We start from the raw sequence: 22,030 nt of genomic DNA, 5'->3' as shown, positions 1-22,030 counted from the left end.
ATTGGAAAATGCCCGTCTTGAATCCTTTTCATTAAAATTCTGAAAAAAACGAAAACATGAATTGTATGTTGTATGTTGCCCTTAATGTATATCGGTGTGGAGTGATCTGTCAGACCTGTGTTCAGAATAATACTTTTTACTGTACCTTGGTACATGTGACAGATTTTATCAATAAGTAAATAAATAAAATATTGACCAAATTAAGATTCATTGTTTTGGTAAACCAAGAGGTAGCAGCACAAAATGTAACCAGGAGCTGGTTTACTTGTATTCCTGACTCTTGATTATAACCACTTTTCTGCTAGTGTTGCTTCCTTTTGGATTCTCAGAGACGAAGTTCTGTGAACCTGTTTTTGATGCACAAGTTTCTAACTCATTAACCCGTTGGCATAGCCATTGACTGACTGAGCCTACTAGTTGGATGCTAGATTTGGTGGTAGCTCAAGACATCTTCGGTTACGATGTGACTGAGTGGGAGCTAATTTATGTGGAGCTTTATTAAATATCATGGTTCAACTAAAGTACAGAATTACTGGAAATTTTGAAGCTTTCTAATACCTGTTTATACTTTCAGTGATGTGACTTATTTGCAGCTTAGTGGCATAAATCATTATAGGTAGGTTCTTGTTCATTTTTTTAAGTAAACAATTTTATTGAGGTAGTCTTTGGCTTTGTAAACAGTTACAAACATCAACAGAAAGAAAGCAAAAAAGGCAAAAATGTGCAAACATCCATGTACTTTCAATACTTCAATCGTAACATACTGCACAAACCCGCTCCTCTCCCACCGCTACTATCCGCCATTTCTTGTTCATTTTTAATTGTATAAATTTTGTGATATAAATTTGCTTCGTACATGTTAATTTTTTAAGAATGAAATTGTCAGACTACCTCTCCACTTGCTCATTCCTTGGCGACAAATGGAAGGCATATTTAAAGGGAAGCTAGGTCAGTGTACGAGGGAGAAAGGAATAGAAGGATATGTTGATATGCAGAGATGACTAAGATAGGAGGAGGCTAATGCAGAGCATAAATACCAACATAGTTCTGTTGGGCTGAATGACCCATTTCGGTGCTGTGAAATTCAATATAAGTAAAATAAATTATCTGTGCATCAGATCAGAAAACAGCCTATAAATTATGATTTGTTTCCATCAGAAATATCCCAGATTTCTTTTGCATTATAGAGCCTTGTGTCTGAAACACTGTTAATAACTGTGCATGTGTGCTTGCAGTGTGTGGGTGTTTTGGCATATTGAACAGAACGGTGTGTCTTTATTTCCACATTTGAGTCATGAATCCTTCTTTTCTGGATCAACTCCCAGTTTGTTCAATTTAATTTGTTATGTGCAATGCATTTAGTGAACAGTGTACACCAGTATATAACAGAATTTTGTTTGTGTTGATGTGGTATGTAAATTTGTTTGTTTGAATGGTTCTGCATTCATATTCTCTGTGATACGGATTTAGAAAAGGCAAAGAAAGTTAATGTATGGTAATGCACTGTAGTAATTTAGTAAAATACAGAGAAAATTGAAATAAATTCTAAAATCAGTTTATACAGTATAAACCCAGAAATATATAACCGGTCGAACAAATTAATTCCTTGTAAGTGTACAGCACGAGCAACAGTTTTTGCATCGTTTCAAGTGGCTAATTTGTATGTAAAACACTTTCCTACTATTTCATCTTTTTGAACTATTTTCATATTGTTTCTTGCTGCTTCTGTTTGACTTCCTTTACTCATTTTTACACTTGTCAATATTTAGATTTAGGGTACAATCATAGCAGGATCATACCTTGTGCTTTATATTATATAGTCTCACAGCCTTGGCCTTAAGTGTTTTCCTCTGATTTACGATAAAAAGTTGGTCAGCGATTTACGATAAAGAGTGATCAGTGATTGCAGCAACAAAAGTTTTAGAACACCTTTATAGTTGTGTTCTTGCGGTACTGTTGCCAGTATTTTTTTGGCATTTGATTTTTCCTCTGGTAGATGAGATTAAGTTGCATATTAAGTTTTGAGGGCTGGATGCAAGAGCCTCTCTGTGTTAGTAAGGGGCACCTTTGCAAAACTGCAAGTGTGTTACCACTTTGTTCCCAGCCCAGTTTTGTCCCCCTTTCTTCCATCTTGCCGGGCATCATTACTCGTACATAAGCCTCGGCAGTGACTGTTGGATTCTTTGACCATGGAGAATATCAGAATGGCCTTGAGCAAAGCCTGTTCTTGTGTCATCATCTCATATTCGATGCACAATGTCCACCAAATGTTTCAATGGATTGTGATCAGAAACAGCAATGCTGAGTGATTTGTTGTCATCTCATCTGAATACTGAGACTAATTTAAATTATGCAGCCTTATTTTTGGGTTTTTCTACACTACTTTTTCCTGTATGTCTATTGGTTCCATGGTGCCACTAAAAATGGTTTTTGCTTTTTTTCTCCATACCTTATACGAACAAAAGGAAAAATATTAATGAAGTCAGTTAGCCTATTCACCTGATAATGAGATTATTTTTGGTGAAGTACAATACTTGATTGTCTCTTGATGTTTAATTGTCTCTTGATGTTTAATTTTATAGCTGTTTTCCAAATGTTGTATCTTCAGGATGAAGGAATATTCAAGGAGATTGCAATCACACATCATGTGAAAGAAGGCTGTGAGAAGGCTGATCCCACACAATTTGAGTTGCTAAAAGTCCTTGGTCAGGGATCTTTTGGAAAGGTAAGTGTTCTGTAGTTGTGGTTACAGCAGGTTGTTGAGAGGAACTTGACTGGACTTTGTTTAAAGAGGCAGAAATTCAAATGAATTTGTCCTTCTCATCCTTTTTTCCTTAAGTTTACGTATGCAGATTTTTTTTCAATGTGAACATATTGAAACAATCACATTTTCTCTGTGGCTGGTCCAGCCTTCACTGTGTTATATGAACATTCTCTTTTGCTGCAAGTCAGACACTGGAATGGGTTACCTGGTGCAGACAAAACTTACCGAGTTCCAACTGCTGTGGTTACTGTTGTCCATAATTAGTCTCGAGTCGAAAATATCTTCTGATGTAACAGTAAAACTGGACTAATTAATGGCTCAAGCACAGTGTGAGTGGAAGAATGGCTCCTTGTGTTGAATTGAAGGCCACAGATCAGAGGGCTTCATCCATGTCTGGTCAATCTCATTTGAGGATGCTTGGAGCAGAGAGAGGGCTTTATGGTCGCTGTTCCGAGGCTAGTGAAGGCAGAAATTAATGAACGCTTCCACTTCTGATAGGAAGACAATGGCACCTGCAGGAAATGTATTTGTGTCGACATTGGATGAAAACTGAATTAGAATCCAGGGTTGGGGTTGGGGGGAGTGGGGTGGGGGGGGCACGATGTTCCTGACTGGGTAGCTCACAGACTCTTGTTTTCCAAGCTTTTTCATGAAAACCCACCGCTTGGAAACAAGTGTCCAGATGTTTAATTATTCACACATATGCATGCTTTGAAATTTAATAATCAATCTCACTCTTTCCAGAGTCAAAGTGCTTGTTAACCAATTTTTAAAAAATCTGACACCATTCCATTTTTACCCTCTTCAACAGTTTTCCCCTCCACTTATTCCTCATCTGAGGAGCTGGGATGTGATTCCGTAGATATTCGTTTCCATCTGATGCCTGGCTTAAATCACCATTATACGTACATAAACCTTGATAACCATCTCAGCCAAACCTGACCCTGATATCTGTCCGTCTGCAGGGATTGTGGGTAATCATTAGGAGCAGGAACCTTGACCAACTTGCCCACCCCATATCGTCTGAAGTGCCCCAGCTGCCCCTCCACTTGATATCAGCTAACTCACAGCCTGGGGTCTGAATTTAGGACCTCCCATACTTGTGTGGCTCAGCTATTCACTTGTTTTGAAGGACCTCTGTCAACTTGTTTAACTAATAGCGGTTCATTCTGTATCTCTTAAATCCATACTGCTGTGTTTAAATATTTTCTGAAATGAATGATTGTCTTTCTTTGTGATGTAAATGGTGATTAACATTTTACTCAGCTTGGCTGATTTCTCAGCTTTAAAATTTTGACTAAATTTGCATTACTCTGGTTTAATTGAAAATTTATGAGCAATTGACAAATTCTGATTACACTTTTTGAGGCTGCAATTAGCTATATTTGAGTAAATTTGGAAATCATATTCCATGGCATGTGAATGCTTCAAATCTTAAAGATAGAGTTCACTGCAGCAGAGCAGTGTTGTAAACAAATTAATTGTATTATAAATGTATTGGTGCAATTGTGCACAATGTTTTTGATTAATATCCAATATGAAAGTACATTAGTTGTATTTATGGGCAGTGAGGAGCTTCAATAGCAAATAAAAATTGATTCTGAAGAAAAAATACTAGAACACAGACATTTAATACATTAATCTGAAAATTTTATTTATTTATTTAAAAAAAAAAAATTTTTATTGAAATTTTTACAAAATATAAACATCTCAACTCTATTAACAAAACAACCGCGGTAACACCCCAAGAACAATACCCACCCAACTTCAAAAGCAACTACAAACAAAAGAAAAAAACAAAAGAACACCCAAACAACAAAAGGGAAAGAGATAACACCCGCCACATCCCACAAACCCATGTACACAGTTCTCCCTCCCACCGATCTAAAACCACCCCCTCCCGGGTTGCTGCCGGCCTATTTCCCTACCGTTCCGCCAGGAAATCCAGGAAAGGCTGCCACCGCCTAAAGAACCCTTGTACTGATCCCCTCAGGGCAAATTTCACCTTCTCCAATTTAATGAACCCCGCCATATCATTGATCCAGGCCTCCACGCTTGGGGGCCTCGCATCCCTCCATTGGAGCAAGATCCTCCGCCGGGCTACTAGGGATGCAAAGGCCAGAACACCGGCCTCTTTCGCCTCCTGCACTCCCGGCTCCACTGCAACCCCAGAAATTGCGAGTCCCCAGCCTGGTTTGACCCTGGATCCCACCACCCTTGACACCGTCCTTGCTACCCCCTTCCAAAACTCCCCCAACACTGGGCACGCCCAAAACATATGGGCGTGGTTCGCTGGGCTCCCCGAGCACCTAGCACACCTGTCCTCGCCCCCAAAAAACCTACTCATCCTCGTCCCAGTCATGTGGGCCCTATGCAGCACCTTGAACTGTCTGAGGCTAAGCCTCGCACAGGAAGAGGAGGAATTCACTCTCTCCAGGGCATCCGCCCACGTCCCCTCCTCAATCTCCTCACCCAGCTCCTCTTCCCATTTACCCTTCAGTTCCTCCACCGAGGCATCGTCTACCTCCTGCATCACCCGGTATATGTCTGAAATCCTCCCTCCTCCAATCTGCACCCTATCCCGCACCCCTCGTGGGGGCAGCTGCTGCCTGGCAAACGCCCTCACCTGCATGTACCTAAACATGTTCACCGGGGGGAGCCCAAACTTCCCCTCTAACTCCCCCAAGCTCGCGAACCTCCCCTCCACAAAGTTCCCTCAACCTCCTAACCCCTGCCCTGTGCCAGCCCAGAAATCCGCCATCAATACTCCCTGGGACAAACCAATGGTTCCCCCACATCGGGGCCTCCATCTAGCCCCCCACTTCTCCCCTATGCCATCTCCATTGCCCCCAAATTTTGAGGGTAGCCGTCAGCAACGGCACCATTACCAGCGCCTCCAGGCTCATACCCACACATGACACCGCCTCCATCCTCTTCCATGCTGCCCCTTCCTCATCCATTACCCACTTACGCACCATCACTGCGTTGGCAGCCCAATAGTACCCACAGAGGTTGGGCAACGCCAGCCCCCCCCCAATCCCTGCCCCGGTCCAGGAACACTCTTCTCACCCTCTGAGTCCCATGCGTCCACACAAATCCCGTGATACTCCTGTTGACCCTCCTAAAAAGGCCCTTGGGATAAGGATGGGGAGGCACTGGAACAAGAACAAAAACCTCGGGAACACTGTCATCTTAACGGACTGCACCCTCCCCGCCAGTGACAGCGGTAACATATAACGCCTCTTAAACTCCTCCTCCATCTGCTCCACCAACCTTGTGAGGTTGAGCTTGTGCAGGGCCCCCCAACTCCCAGCCACCTGGACCCCTAGGTACCTAAAGCTCTTCCCTGTCTGCTTCAGTGGGAGCCTACCAATCCCCTCCTCTTGATCCCCCGGATGCACCACAAACAATTCACTCTTGCCCAGGTTCAACTTATACCCAGAGAAATCCCCAAATTCACTAAGAATCCTCATCACCTCCGGCATCCCCCCCCCCCCCCCCCCCCCCCCCCCCCCCCCCCCCCCCCCCCCCACCGGGTCAGCCACACAGCAACAGGTCGTCCGCATAAAGCGACACTCGATGCTCCTCCCCACCCTGCACCAGGCCCCTCCAGTTCCCTGACTCCCTCAACGCAATGGCCAGGGGCTCAATCGCCAACGCGAAGAGCAAGGGGGACAGGGGGCACCTCTGTCTCGTCCCCCGGTACAGCCGAAAGTACTCCAACCTCCTCCTATTTGTGGCTACAATCGCCATCGGGGTCTTGTAGAGCAGCCTTACCCACCAGATAAACCCCTCCCCAAACCTCTCCAACACCTCCCACAGATACTCCCACTCAATCCTATCAAAGGCCTTCTCCGCATCCAATGTCACCACTAACTCCGCTTCCCCTTCCACGGCCGGCATCATAATGACATTGAGGAGCCTTGGCACGTTCGCATTCAACTGCCTTCCCTTCACAAACCCCGTCTGGTCCTCATGAATGACCCCCGGCACGCAATCCTCTTGCTAGTGGCCAGGATCTTTGCCAGCAGCTTAGCATCGGCGTTTAGCAGCAAAATCGGTCTATATGACCCGCACTGCAGAGGGTCCTTGTCCCGCTTCAGGATCAAGGAAATCAGCGCCCGTGACATAGTTGGGGGCAAAGCCCCCCCCACCCGCCGAGTTAAAGGTCCAGATCAACAGGGGGCCCAACAGGTCCACATACCTTTTATAAAATTCCGCCGGAAACCCGTCCGGCTCCGGTGCCTAACCCTTTGACCACCTCCTCCAGCTCGATCGGCGCCCCCAGTCCTTCCACCTGCTCCTCCTCCACCCTCGGGAATCGCAGCTTGTCCAAGAAGCGCCCCATTCCACCCCCCTCCACCGGGGGTTCCGACCGGTACAGTTCCCCATAGAAGTCCCTGAAGACCCCATTAACATCTACCACCTCCGCACCACCTTCCCAGCCTTATCCGTCACTCCCCCAATCTCCCTGGCCGCGTCCCGCTTTCGGTGCTGGTGTGCCAGCATCCTGCTCGCCTTCTCCCCATACTCATACACCGCCCCCTGTGCTTTCCTCCACTCAGCTTCCGCCTTTCTGGTAGTCAATAGGTCGAATCTGGCCTGAAGGCTACGCCTCTCCCCCAGCAATCCCTCCTCTGGAGCCTCCGCATATCTCCTATCCATCCTCGCCATCTCCCCTATCAGTCTCTCCCTCTCCCTCTGCTCCCCCCTCTCCCTATGGGTTCGGATGGAGATCAATTCCCCCCTCGTCACCGCCTTCAATGCCTCCCAGACCGTCCCCACTCGGACCTCCCCGTTGTCATTGGCCTCAAGATACCCCTCGATACACCCCCGAACCCTCTCGGCCACCTCCTCGTCTGCCAGCAGCCCCACCTCCAAGCGCCAGAGTGGACGTTGGTCCCTCTCTTCCCCCAGCCCGAGGTCCACCCAGTGCGGGGCATGATCTGAAATGGCAATGGCGGAGTATTCCACATCCTCCACCCTCGAAACCAACCCCCTGCTCAGGAGAAAAACGAGTACTCCCTGGCCCTTGGCCTCGCAAACCTCCAGGGATCCACCCCCCATCTGGTCCATAAATCCCCTCAACACCTTAGCCGCCGCCGGCCTCCTACCCGTCCGGGACTTGGATCGATCCATTGATGGATCCAGTACCATGTTCAGCCCCCTCACATTCCAGGTTATCAGCCGGATCAGAGGGCTCCCTGCCCCCCTTCCCTGCCGATTAGCCATACCCCATCCCTTGCGGACCACCGGCCAGCGTCCCCCGCTCTGCCAGTTTGCTACGGCGACAACTCCCCACCCCCCCCCTCCCCAGGCTAGGACCCCTCCTAGCCGTGCCCCTCCCTCCATAGCACTCCCGTGAGCCAGCTAACTTCTGCTGACCCCGGTGACTCCCGCCCTACCTCCGACTCCTGCCCACGTGGGACTACCCCTCCTCCATCGTGCCTGTCAACGGTCCCCCGGTCCCCCCCCCCCCCCCCCCCCCCCACCCGCTCTTGCGCGGGAAAAGAAAACAGCCAGCAACGACTCGCGCTTCTCAGCCCCGACCCGCCCCCACCATCTCCCAGCACGGGAAACCCGCAGAAAGCCCGCGCTTTCGCCCAGCCCCGCCTCCTCTAGGGCAACTCCCATTGTCAGTCCCCCCCACCAGCTCCCCAGACTCCCCGTTTACCCCCCTGCCCGAACCCGTCCACCAGACCCCTACAGAAAAACCCACACAGAAAAGACAAATCGACATCACCCCACCCACCCTAAGGCCAACCCACAACTTGCATTAAACCAAGCAAATACAAATACAGTATTATACAGCATCCCCCATCTTAGACCCTCAGTTTGAGTCCAATTTCTCGGCCTGCACGCCTCCTCCGGGGACTCAAAATAATGGTGCCGATCCTTATAGGTGACCTACAGACGCGCCGGCTGCAACATGCCGAACTTCACACTCCGTCTATGGAGCACCGCCTTCGTCTGGTTAAACCCGGCCCTCCGCCTCGCCACCTCCGCACTCCAGTCCTGGAAGATCCGCACCTCCGTGTTCTCCCACTTGCTGCTCCGCTCCTTCTTGGCCCACCAGAGCACACACTCGCGATCCACGAAACGATGAAACTGCACCAACACCGCCCGCGGCGGCTCGTTCGGCTTGGGCCTCCTAGCCAGAATTCTGTGGGCCCCCTCTAACTCCAGGGGCCCCTGGAAGGACCCAGTCCCCATCAGCGAGTTTAACATAACCACCACATAGGCCGCCAGGTCCGACCCCTCCAGCCCCTCCGTGAGGCCCAGGATCCGCAGATTCTTCCTCCTCGACCGGTATTCCAGCTCCTCGAACCGCTCCTGCCATCTTTTATGGAGAGCCTCGTGCATCTCCACCTTCCCCGCGACGGCCACGGCCTCATCCTCCCTTTCGGAGGCCTGCTGCTGCAGCTCCCAGATCGCAGCCCCCTGGGCTGTCTGGGTCTCCATCAGCTCCCTGGTGGTTACCTTTAACGACTCCAGCAGTTCCAACTTAAGCTCCTGGAAGTAGCGCAGCAGAGTCGCCTGCTGCTCCTGAGCCCACTGCCTCCAGTCTTCCGGGTCTCCGCCGGCCATTTTGTCTTCCTTCCCCCGCTTTTTCAGGGGTGCTTTCTCCGTTTTTCTGCTTACCCCACTCCTGGTCCGGACCATAGGACCATAGGGGTCGACTCCTGTCCTCTTCCCACGTCGTGATTTACCGACACAGCTCCGTTGGGGGCCCTGAAAAGAGCCACAAAGTCCGTTTTCAGTGGGAGCTGCTGAATGTGCGGCTTCGCTCCGCATTGCTGCCACCGGAAGCCTGAAAATTTTATTGATGCATATTGAAGCATCCCTTTAATAAATGGATTAATGTCAACCTTAAATATTGTGAGGGGAATTTCAGATAAACACATTGAGAGTTTGTTTGCTCATACTCCAGGAGCCTCACCCCAGTTTGCCAAACCGCAGGACCTCCTCTTTCCCATTCCCACATCCCCTTCCTCCCCCACAAGCTATCAGAACCTCGTACTGGCAACGAATAAATCTGAACCCCATTTTCCCTCTGTAGGACTGCTAGTTGACATATCAACTTCCAATTCAGGCATTTTGCATGTCCTCCTTTTGATTATACAAATGTGTAGAAATATGTATAAAGACTACTTCGATTTTTCACAGAATAATGACAGTTGTCAAAACACCAGAATAAATCTCAAAATGCAGCTTGATAAAAATGGAGTTTGACTAACTCAATTACTGTTAATCAGTGACTCTGATTTATCCTCATACATGGACAAAAATATCCCTATTATTAACACAGAATCTTCTGACTCACTGATCATTGCCATGCTAGAGCTAATGTAGTCTTTTAAAGAACACTCTTGTTAAAATGTTTCACTGACTGCACGTCCCTGATTAATCAGCATCATTATCTGAATTAATGACTGTGTACATCACCAGAGAGGTTTAAATTTTTTTTCATTCCTCAGCTGAGTGAGACAAGACGCAGTACTGATAAAAATCCTTTATCCCAGGCTGAAATCTGTCCTGCGATTGTTAATTGCCGCATGGTTGCAATGATTCCAAAAACAGGAACAGGAGCAGATGAATCCTCATTTCCATAGGATATTTAGAACCATATTGTTTTTAAATAGAATATTGCACTGGTAATGCTGAGATAACTGCCACATCTTCATGCACCTAGCGCAAAGGCCAAAATGAACTTGCCAAATAAATTCAAAGCATAGGAACAGACATGCACGAGTACGTCATTTCGTCCAACGAGCCTGGTCCTATTCAAACAGATCATGGCTGATCATCTAGCTCTATGCCATTTTCCCCCATTATCCTCTAATGTCATGTCCAGAAATCTATCAATTTCTTCCTTTAACATGCTCAGTGATTGAGTTTCCACAGCCTTCTTGGGTAAAGAATTCCAAAGATTCACCACTGTCCATGTGAAGAAACTCCTTATCTCCGCCTTAAATGGCCATCCCTTTATCCTGAGGCTCAGTCCAGTTCTAGACTGAGCAACCAGGGGAAACAGCCTATTCATATCTGGCCTGTAATAAATTTGTAGGTTTCCACGACATCACCCCTCATTCTTTGAAATGTGAGAGAAAACTGACCCAGTTTCCTCAATCTCTCCTCAAAACAAATCCTCTGATAAATCCTCTCATATTAGTTTCCTTGCTGTTTGACCTTTCACATCTTTTGTCCTCTCTGGGGACTGCCATTAACACTCTTTCCCCTTGGTATCTGTTGCCATTAGCACCTAGTTTCCCTGGGTTTCTGTGGCTATGACTCATCTTTCATTCTCACTCCACAGTATAAATATTTTCCACTCTCTCTGTCTGTTAGCTTTGACAAAGAGTCATCGGACTCGAAAAGTTAGCTCTTTTCTCTCCCTACAGATGCTGCCAGACTTGCTGAATTTTCCAGCATTTTCCCTCTCCTCAAAACAATCCCATCGTCCCAGGGATTAATCTGGTGAATCTCTGTTGTACTTCCTCTCTGGCAAGTACATCTTTCCTTTGATGAGGAGACCAAAACTGACACAATACTCCAGATGCACTGTCACCAAGGCTGTATACAATTACGGCAGACATCTTTACTCCTGCACTCAAATCTCCTTGTGATGAAAGCCATTCCTTGCATTCCTAATTACTTGCTGCACCTGTATGATAACTTTTTGTGACTTATGAACATGGACACCCAGGTCTCTTTGGACATCAACCGTACACTATTTTAAAAATACTCTGCTGTTATGTTCCTTTCTATCAAAATGGATAACGTCACACTTATTCACATTATATTGTATTTGCTATATTCTTGCCCATTCACTTAGGCTGTCCAAGTTCCCTTGAAGTCATCTTACATGCTCCTCAAAACTGACATTCCAACCTAGTTTGTGTCATCAGCAAATGTGGAATTATTACATTTGGTCCCCATACCCAAATCATTCATATAGATTGTTGAAATCTGTGGTCCAAGCACTGATTTTTGTGGTACCCCTTTACCAAACCTGCCATCCTGAAAATGATCCATTTATTCCTATTCTCTGTTTTCTGCCTGTTAACCAATTCATAGTCTAGGTGGAGTTTGCACGTTCTCTCTGTGTCTGTGTAGGTTTCCCCTGGGATGCTCTAGTTTCCTCCCACAGTCCAGGTTCAAGATGTGCAAGTTCAGTGGATTGCCTCTTGGTGTCCAAGGATATGCAGGTTAGGTTACGGGGAAAGGGCATGGTGGGGGCGGGGTAAGTGGACCTAGGTAGAGCTCTTTTTCTGGAGGGTCTATGCAGACTCGATGGACTGAATGGCCTCATTTTGCACTGTAGGTATTCTATGATTGCTCCCAATGTCATGTGCTCTAATTTTGTTCACTAACCTCCTGTGTGGGACTTTATCAGAAGCCTTCTGGAAATCCAAATGCACCGCATCCACTTGTTCTCCTTTATCCAGGCTACAAGTAACATTCTCAAAAAACTCCCGAAATTTTTGTTAAACCACAATTTTCCTTTCATTAATCCATGTTAACCCTGTCGAATCGTACCCCAGCCTCTCCAAAACCTTTCTGCCCCTCTCTTCCAAGTCACTGATTAAAACCTACTTCTTTGACCAAACCTTTGGTCCCCTGTCATATTTAATGAGAAATGCCTTGGGAACTTCTACTCTTCAAAAGTTGCTGTATGAAGGCAAGTCTCAATCCATGCAAAATTAAAGATATTCAATAATGCCCATGTTATTTTGTGGTTTCTCCTTGCACATTGTAAACTGCACAGTGAGTAAGGGAGGGTTCTAAAATCTCTTTGGATTTATTACATGCCTGCAAAGAGTCTGGCACCTAATCAATTAGATTTAGAATGCTTTGAGAGTAATCACATTTGATTATAGCATTTGATAAACATACACGGTGTTGCAGATTATAAATTGCACAGCAGCACCAGTGGCAATACTAGCTTCAGCTGCAGTGGAGTTACACTCAGTATGACATAGAGTCCAAGTAGTGGGAAATAAAGTTCTTTTAAAACAAATGTGAAGAACACAATTCTTTTTATTTTCCAATTAAGCGGCAATTTAACGTGGCTATTCCACCTGCCCTGCACATCTTAGGGTTGTGGGGGGGGGTGAAACTCAGGCAAACACTGAGAATCTGCCAATCTGCCAACTCCACGCGGACAGTGACCCGGGGCTGAGATCGAACCTGGGTCCTCAGCGCTGTGAGGCAGCAGTGCTAACCACTGAGCCACCGCGCTACACTCGGAAATAAACTCCTGGATGGGATGTACCTTAGGTAATTTTGAAATCTATTCTGACTCATGACTTCTATAGCTACTTTTCCATCTCTTTAAGCTTCACAGCAACACAGAAGTGACAGTGCAATTGAAGTTTTAGCCTTGCACAGCAGCATTGTGCTGTCTTCCTTTTCCTGTTTTGTTTGATCTGATTGCTATCCTACATCAACCACTGATGTGTAAAAATAAAATATGTAGTACTACTGGGAATCTGAAGTAAAGTTAGAAAATACTACAAAAATGTAGCATTGTGGTCAGAACTGGCAAGTAAGAAGTAGAGTGAAAGTTTCACATTGAGACACTTCTACAGAACTGTTGTGATGTAAAGTTTACATTACTTGGAGCAATTATTTGTTTGTTAATTGAACGTTCCGTGTTGTTCTGACCGCTATTTTGAAAATATTTCCCCAAATTATGTCCTCTTGTTGAGGTATTTAAACTGATAGAAAGGGTAAATTCAGAGAAATTTTCTTTCGGTGAGGAGATTCCAGAGTACGGGAACATCAAATCAATCTGGTCAGCTATGATATCGAATGTAGGAGCAGGCTCGAGAGACCAAATGGCGTACTCCTCCGCCTATTTCTTATATTCTTAAATATAAGTAACCTTAACATTTGAGTTAGTTCTTTAAGGAATGAAATGAGGAAGCACTTTCCCCATCCAAAGGGTAATGATTTGGGTTTTTTATTGGCATGAGAAAATTAAGGACTGTGAAGCAAAGGCCGACTTCTGTTCCTTTATTTGATCAGTCAATGATTTTTGCGCATAGCCCAGATACTGAAGTTGTTTGCCTCTGTTTTGAAATTCTATTTTTCAACAACTTTATACCTTATTGTCTTTGTATGTTTCTTTAATCAGGTATTTTTAGTTAGAAAGATGATTGGTCCTGATGCAGCACAGTTGTATGCAATGAAAGTACTCAAGAAAGCTACTCTGAAAGGTAAGCCTGAATCTATTTCTTCTTCTTCTTACAAGTTTTACTGTTGAATTGTCAATTGCCCACCCTGTGTGAAAGAGGATGAGGAACACAAAGTAAACAGGTCACGGTTTTATAATACCATAGCAAAATGATGTGGTCGTTGGAATCTGAAATGAAAAACAAAATGCTGGGAGGGGGAAAACCCAAAATTTGCATGTTCTGATGAAAGCTTATTGACCTGAAGCAATGACTGTTTCTTTCTCCACTGGTGGTCTCTGTTCTGCTGAGTAATTCCAGCCTTCTCTTTTTATTTAACCATTTTTACAATATTCTGGAATGGATTGTAATGATCAATAAAAGGGCCTTAACATACCGTCTAGTTAATATTTGATCATAAAATACTTCCAAAAAATATTGATTAGGCCTTCTGCCTGTTGCTCTTTTTACTGGAATACTGTCCCGACGGAGTCGCCAATAATGTTGCCAAATTAACTAAATATGGCAGCTATTAATGATATTGCTTTTCAGAGTCGCCAGGTATCAAATGATACCACCACAAGACTTTACCGGATATCGATCAAAGACCAAACAACCAATTGTCAGTTCAAGGATAGTTTATTTACACACAAGGATTACTTCGACATGCAACATAAAACACGACAAGCTAAACTACACCTAACAACTACAATAACCTATACTTAACTTCAGGGCAACCGGCTCTTTGCAGATGAGCAAGGGCTTTGTTCGGATCTTGCGTGGCTGGATAGAAGAAGTGGCTTTGTTTCTGCTGGGCTCATCCGTCTGATAGCGATCGTTGGTTTTGGTTTCGATCGTCATTATGTCTTCTGGTCACAATGCTACACTTGGTTTTAGGCGTAGACCGGGACCAAGAGAGACCGAACACATGGCTGTGTCTCTTTTTATCCTTCTGGGGTTTTGCGCTCTTTAGCTTGGTCCTTAGGGTGGTCCTTAGCTTTGGACCCAGTAATTCAACAGGCTTCGATCACTGCCTTCGATTTTGGCCAATAAGGTGCCTTGATGGCTGGGCGTGTCCTAAGCGGTCATTGACCGTGGCTGTTTGGGCTTTCTTAGCAAAGCGAGTGGCGCCGGTTACTCTGCATCTGTATTGGTTACCTGAGTACAGTCCTTTTGTTCTGGGAAAATGGGCCATTAGAATGCAAACGAGCGGGGGTTTCGATCGCGTCTAGCTATCTGGGTTGCAAATACACACACAAGCTCCGAGTGTGTCTGAGTCCTGGGTTGGCCATAATTCCCATGGTCCTTTACAGGTGGCCATCTGAGATGGCTGCGTATCTCAATAGGTTTAACTAGCTGTTCAGTTATATAATACAAATTGGGGAGTGATGGTTCATTTTAAATCCAAACCGTAATAATTTGTGTGAGAAGTGAATTCTGACAGATGGCAAGCCAGATTGTTTAGCTCAGCTGCTTCTAATAAATATTTGACACTATATTGACATTGCATTAGTAATGTCATTCATTTGGTGTGGGAGTTTGAACTGACTAGACTTTCAGATTGCTGAGAGTAGTTTTGGAGTTTTGGTCAATATGTCAACTCCTTCAACCAAGTTGGTGAACGTTTTCCTTGGGAGAAATAGAATGCCTGATGCACCAGCCATGGAATATCCTGGAGGTTGGGGCAGGGTAGGTTTGATCACAGCTTCATTTATCTGATGTTTCTAACTGCAACCTTTCCTCAGTTTTGCACCACGTACTTATTGGGTATTTGTTCCCCACAATGACAAAAATAAAAACCTAGGGAAACACAGAAAATAAGGGCAGGAGTACGTTATTCAGCCCTTCGAGCCTGCTCCGCCGTTATCATGTCTGATCTTCGAACTCGGCACCATACACCTGCGCCCACCCCATATCCCTTGACGTCTTTAGAGTCTAGAAATCAATCTATTTCCTCCTTAAATATATTCAGTGACATGGCCTCCACAGCCTACTGTTGTTGAGGTTTCCACAGGCTCACCATTTTGAGTGAAGGAATGCAGTCCTAAATGGCTACCCCGTAACCTGAGATTGTGACCCCTTGATCTAGACCTCCAGTCTGTCCAGCCCTGTCCGAATTTTCTGTTTCAATGAGTTTCTCCCTAATTTTTCTAAACTCCAGCGAATACAGGTGACCCAATCTCTCAAGATACAACAATCCTGCTGTTCCAGGTAAACCTCGGTTGCACTCCCTCCGTGGCAAATATATCCTTCCTTAGTTATTGAAGAGCGGCAATTTGGGCATCACGGTAGCACAGTGGTTATCCCTGCTGCCTCAGTGCCAGGGACCCGGGTTCGATTCCAAAGTCGGGTAACTATCTGTGTGGAGCTTGCACATTCTCCCTATGTCGGCATGGGTTTCCTTCGGGAGCTCCGGTTTCCTCCCACAGTCCAATGATGTGCAGGTTAAGTGGATTAGCCATGCTAAATTGCCGCTTAGGATGGAGTTGCCGGAATAGGTTGGGAATTGGGCTTGGGTAAGGTGGTCTTTCGAAGGGTCGGTGCAGACTCGATGCGTCGAATGGCCTGTAGGGATTCTATGATTTTTGTCAACAAGTACAAGTTATGATGACAGGTGATCAACCTGAAACATTAACTCTGTTTCTCTTTTCACAGATACTGCATAACCTATGTATTTGCAGTATTCTTTTGTATTTATTTCATATATCAACATCTGTAGTTTTCTGTTTTTGTGCATGTTATCATTAGATTAATTGTTCAGGTAATTAATTCAGTGAGTACATTTGTAATCAAAAAGGCAACATCTGGGGGAGTCGCTAAGAATTAAAGTGCTAGTCTTGTTTACTTTTTTACACATACCTTTTTATTAAATAACTTTCTCAACAATAGTTCCAGTTGGGAAAGGGCAGGACAGAAGGCTTGGTGCAGACAGCTACAGTTGAAGAGCTAAGATTGGCACAGGTGGAAGGAGCAGTGTACTGCCTGTGATGCAGTTTCTACAGCTCTGTGAACTTGTATATTTGTTTTCAATGATTGCATGTTTTTTCTTTTTAGTACGGGATCGTGTCCGAACAAAAATGGAAAGAGACATTCTAGTGGAAGTAAATCATCCATTTATAGTTAAATTACACTATGGCAAGTACTACTCTCTCCTAATAAATGATTTTTATACTTTAATGTTGCTTTAAGAAAAATTTATTCATTCTGTTGCTCCATATCAACAAGGTGTAGATTCAATGCTGTCATTCTCACTCAGTACTGTTTTTAAAAATATTACTTAAAATATGTTTTGTACTGTTATGATCCCTCTAGAGACCAATTCCCTGTAGAGACCGATAATGTTAAAAAAACATACAAACTTAATAGCTGAAAGGATCATTTGACAAAATTTCAGATCTTAAAGCTTTACTGTAACAAGCAGACACTATTAATTAAACACATTGTCCACAACTTATGCTTTAAACAACAGAACAAAATGTTTTCCTTTTACTTTTAATATAGCCAGAAAATCCACTTCACACAGATATTCTTTACACTGTCCCTTAAATAGTCGATGGATTTTCCTGGACCAAATCCAAAGTGATTCTTGGCTCCCAAAGGTTTACTTCCGATTCTTTCCTTTCCCAGCCTGGTAACTGTAAACCCCAGAACTGTCTTTCATGGCGAGGGAATTTTACTGGAGATTTTCTCTTTTCCACATGCCAGATGAAACTTCCAGCCTTGTTCCAAATCCTTTTTCCATCTGAGTGTGAGCTCTCACTCTCATTCCTTCACTACATACCATAGAGACTTTCAGCCCCTAATTTCTCCCTTTCTCCAGATCTTGGCAGACTTGTCTGAGTTTCAGGAATTTCTTCAGAAACCTTTAACCTTTCAAAGCCCATCTCCATGGTAATATGAATCTCATGGCCCTTGTACCAGGCAGAAATGTTGATTTGCTATCCATGAGACTACAACTCTCTTTCATCTTGACAGGTTAAAGCATAACTATTTCCAACCTGACATTCTGAGGACATTCCTGGAACTTTAGAGACTAGCAGTCTGACCACAGTAAATAGAGATGCTGTATTGATAGTCACCTATGGACGGCACGGTTGCTTCACAGTGTCAGGGACCAGGGTTCAATTCCCGGCTTGGGTCACTGTCTATGCAGAGTCTGCACGTTCCCCTCGTGTCTGATTTCTTCCCACACGTCCCTAAAGACGTGCTTGTTAGATGAATTGGACATTCTGAATTCTCCCTACAGTATACCCAACCAGATGCCGTAGTGTGGCGACTAGGGGATTTTCACAGTAACTTAATTGCAGTGTTAATGTAAGCCTACTTGTGACACTAATATTATTATTGTTATGTATTTTGTGTAGTGCTGTTAATATATCAATGTTTCATGTAATATAACATACAAAATCAGAATTGGGACTAAGAAAGTCAAACACAAATGATTGTTCAGTGGGAGGTTGTGGCTATCTGGCAGAATTGATTTGCCTCTGCTTCTACTGTTGATGAAGAATAAAGTTTTATAGGGATCTTGAGAAAGTAAAGAGGATAGGAAGAACAAGGTATGGGCATACATACATCGTAAAAATTATGTGCTTGTCTATGTCCTTGGGGAAAAAAACCAATGAGTCCTTGAGTTATCGGTGAACGCTCTTGTGCTCTAGTCTCAGCACCTCTGACCCCAAACACTCTGTTGCCAATCTTGGCCGCTAGCTGCCATTGTATTTGGCAGTGGTTGCTTGATGTTTTCAGAAAGGCATTTACTAAACAAACTAAAAAGAGCGGAAGAAAAGCAAATCTAAAAGGCAAGAGGCTAAAGGGGAAAGAAGCAAATTGGTAAGATGATACCTCTTTATTTTTTCCAAGGTACATTTTCGCACTCTGTTCTCACACACAGTACAGTGCAATTTGATGCAATCGGAGTCTTAGAGAGTTAAGATAATGGAAAGAATTTTCCCTGAATTATTTGGACTAAATATGTTGGGCACCAGCTTTCCATGCATTATTGTCATAGATGTAGAATAATTAGAATTGATGGTTTTGAACCAGTTATATTTGACAACAGGGAAAGGAGTAACGTGAAGTCGTTTTGCAGACAAAAGTGTGTGTTTGGTTAATTATTCAAGTACATAAATTTTTGGTTAGACTTTGATTTTAATGGGCAATGTTCTGCCTTTACTTGGTCAAAATACTTTGTAGCTTCATTGTGGGTGGAACAGAAAGTGTTCCACGTGCATAATTAATGAACTAAAGTTGGTTATTTGGATTGTTTGCACTATAACATATACAAACTGGTGAAGTTTGAGGAGAGCTTATAAAGCACAAATACAATGTAAAAGTCGGTACTCTAGAAACCGGCCCCACCCAGAAAACTGGGCACGGCTCCAAAGTAAATTAATCACCATTTGGAATTCAATTAATTGTGGTGATTTTTCAAGACTTTAAAGCAAGATTTATTTGGCTGCAAGGATACCGTGTTTTAAAAGCTTTTGAATGTTTTCAAAGCTCTTGAATGTAATTAATTTGAAACTGGCTACTGTAGCCCAATATAGCTAGAGAATTATATTGTTGTATATTGCAGAAATTTAATTTTGGATTACACAGGTGGTGAATCAGACATTGCAATTAAAATGATTTTTTTTGTGATAAAGGTTCTTAGTTCTGTTAGTCAAATTAGAATATTTAAAAACACATTTTAAAAAAACAGGTGCGAAACTGTGCCTGATTGTGCAGATTTATGGCAGATTTTGTGTTTGATAATATGTAAATGAGTTTGGGTGGAAACTTCTGGAAACGTGTGCAATTTCTCCAATTGCATCCAAAATGGAACCTTTGCTCAGTATTTTACTTTTTCTAATATAGTAATTGTTTTTATATTCATGGTCGCTCTATCCTTTGTCTTCAGAATTCTGTTTCTATTAGGATAATTGTACCTTAAGCTTGATACATGGAAGCAGATGTGAATGAATCAAGAGTATTTGGGCCAAAATGGCTTGTTTTTTAAAAAAAAATGTGTATAACTAACAAAGTCAGTATTTTGAGAATTAAGTATTTAATGAGTGTTGTACATCATTGAAGACACGGTGATTACAATACAACTATTAATAATTCAACTATTTATAAGAAGCTTCAAATATTGCTGAAGTTACTTTGTAGCAACAGCCTGGATTTGCACATATGTAAGCAGGAATTAAGAGTGTAGCAGCAACTGTTATATTAGCATGTATGACTAAGTTAACAGACGTCATGCTTTGTTTCAAAATGTTTTTGAAACATATGCCTGAGCAGAGGTTCCATTTTGGATACGATTGGAGAAATTATAAAAGTGCCCAGAAGTGTTTCTAAAGCAAGAATTAAGATTAGAATAAGAAGCAGAAAATGCCAGAAGAGTGCAGCAGGTTACAATTTGCTCAGTGAAGAAGGATATTGTGACTTCATTAAACTTCATTAGAATGATTTTGGTGGAAGGAACACGATGCTGTGAATTTCCAGCATTCTCTGATTGCAGATTTGCAGTTTTTCATTTTTATTGGAATTTTGTTGTTACATTTTAAATACGTTTTAGATTATTTTCTCTCTGTCCCCTCCCTTCCCTGTACACCATTCCCCTAGTTGGGACGTTTTGCAAATGATCTGTGCCCAGTACTCGTGCATCTGACCAAAGGAGCTTGCTTTGGAGCATAACACGGGGATACATTTGCCTGTAAATGTACCATGAAGTTACCATGATCCTTTGTTTGATTTTTCTCTGAAGTGCATTCTCTTGAATCCTTTACGACGTGTTCTCAGTTGTAGTATAACTTCTATTTATTGTTGATTATTGTTTTCTGGGTGGGGCTAGTTTTTAGAGTACTGACTTTTATTGTTGGTTACATATTAGCTATGGAATTCTAAAATTTTAATTTACACAATTGAAATGAATAGCGTTATGAGATTAACAATTCAAAATTGCACGTATTTTGATTGCTATGTCTTAATTCTCCATAATAATGGTTTAAAGTGTTACTGCATACTAGTTATACTTGATTATAATTTTTAAAAAGGGGTCCTATGAGAATAGGTAGTGTTTTCTGCCTGGAAATCAAAGTTGTTTCTCATTAGAAGCTCTTGAGTCAAAATTATAACACTTTATAAAATTTAACAACTTAGAAGTGTAATTACATGCTAAGTATGACATACAACAAAATACCATTCAGCCAGATCTTCTGCAAATGTACTTGTATGACAGTGATGATGCATCATGAGAAACTGGAAATAAGGTGAAGTCAAGATTTTTCCCTGAACAGTTAAGAAAATATTTTACAAATAACCTGCATGCACTGGTTTCGGGTATGTTTTGGCACCGAGGTATTAATAGTACTCGGGTGTGGGATCCTGCCCCAATGTTAGTGTGGGAGCAAAACCCAGTGGAAACTTGATTGTTGTTGCTTAAACTCACACCAACTTTGTGCAAAGCCATATTTTCAGATTGCTTTATAAACTTTTGACATGCAGTTTTAATTTAAGAGAACAAATGCTTACCTTGCTTTGTCCTGACAGTAAAGCTTAAGTGGCTCAGAGATTGTTACTCTGGGTCAGTTTCCAAGGAGGCATGTATGTGCCAAGTGACACTGTGGTTGACAGTGGCCCCCTGTTATGCCCCCCCCCCCCCCCAGGGACCCCTGGAATAAGGGGACCCCCCTCACAGAGAGCCCCTGTAATGGGGGACCCCCACAGGGACTCCCTGCCGAAAGAGACCCCCCCTCCCAGAAAAGATACCCCTGTCTGGAAGCTAGAGAGCAGTCCAGACTGGAGTGGTGAAACCTTAATGCTTGTAAACATTGCGAACAACATAATGTAAGTTGCACAAAGTGCATTCCACTCACTTAAATGTGATTTCACTACACTTACCCCATCGGGAATGCAAGGGTACCACCCTGCCCAGAGCCAGGGGCTCCCGATTGCTTGATAGACAGCCCCCCTTCCCAAAGGTAAGCCTGGTCCATTTTTGTGGAAATCAGTGCTAAACGGCACCCGCTCAGGATCTCGAAGGCGAGGCGATTAGATCCCGCGCTTTGGGTAACTCCATCAAGAACATATTTTAAGTGAGCTA

The 22,030-nt window shown here is 43.7% G+C and overlaps 1 protein-coding gene across 1 annotated transcript in view; it reads left to right on the top strand.

Moving 5' to 3' along the window:
• Positions 1-22,030, top strand: part of LOC119952492 (ribosomal protein S6 kinase alpha-6) — a 120,931-nt gene that overhangs the window by 50,361 nt on the left and 48,540 nt on the right. Inside the window, exons 2-4 of the mRNA XM_038776302.1 lie at positions 2,609-2,725; positions 13,905-13,986; positions 16,996-17,076. Of these exons, the coding sequence (XP_038632230.1) occupies positions 2,609-2,725; positions 13,905-13,986; positions 16,996-17,076 (280 nt within the window). The remainder of the gene's footprint in view (positions 1-2,608; positions 2,726-13,904; positions 13,987-16,995; positions 17,077-22,030) is intronic.

The sequence above is a fragment of the Scyliorhinus canicula genome, chromosome 17 (genome assembly GCF_902713615.1).
Source record: "Scyliorhinus canicula chromosome 17, sScyCan1.1, whole genome shotgun sequence".
Lineage (NCBI taxonomy): Eukaryota > Metazoa > Chordata > Chondrichthyes > Carcharhiniformes > Scyliorhinidae > Scyliorhinus > Scyliorhinus canicula.
The sequence above is the reverse complement of the archived record's forward strand: the minus strand, read 5'-3'. Positions and strand labels throughout refer to the sequence as shown.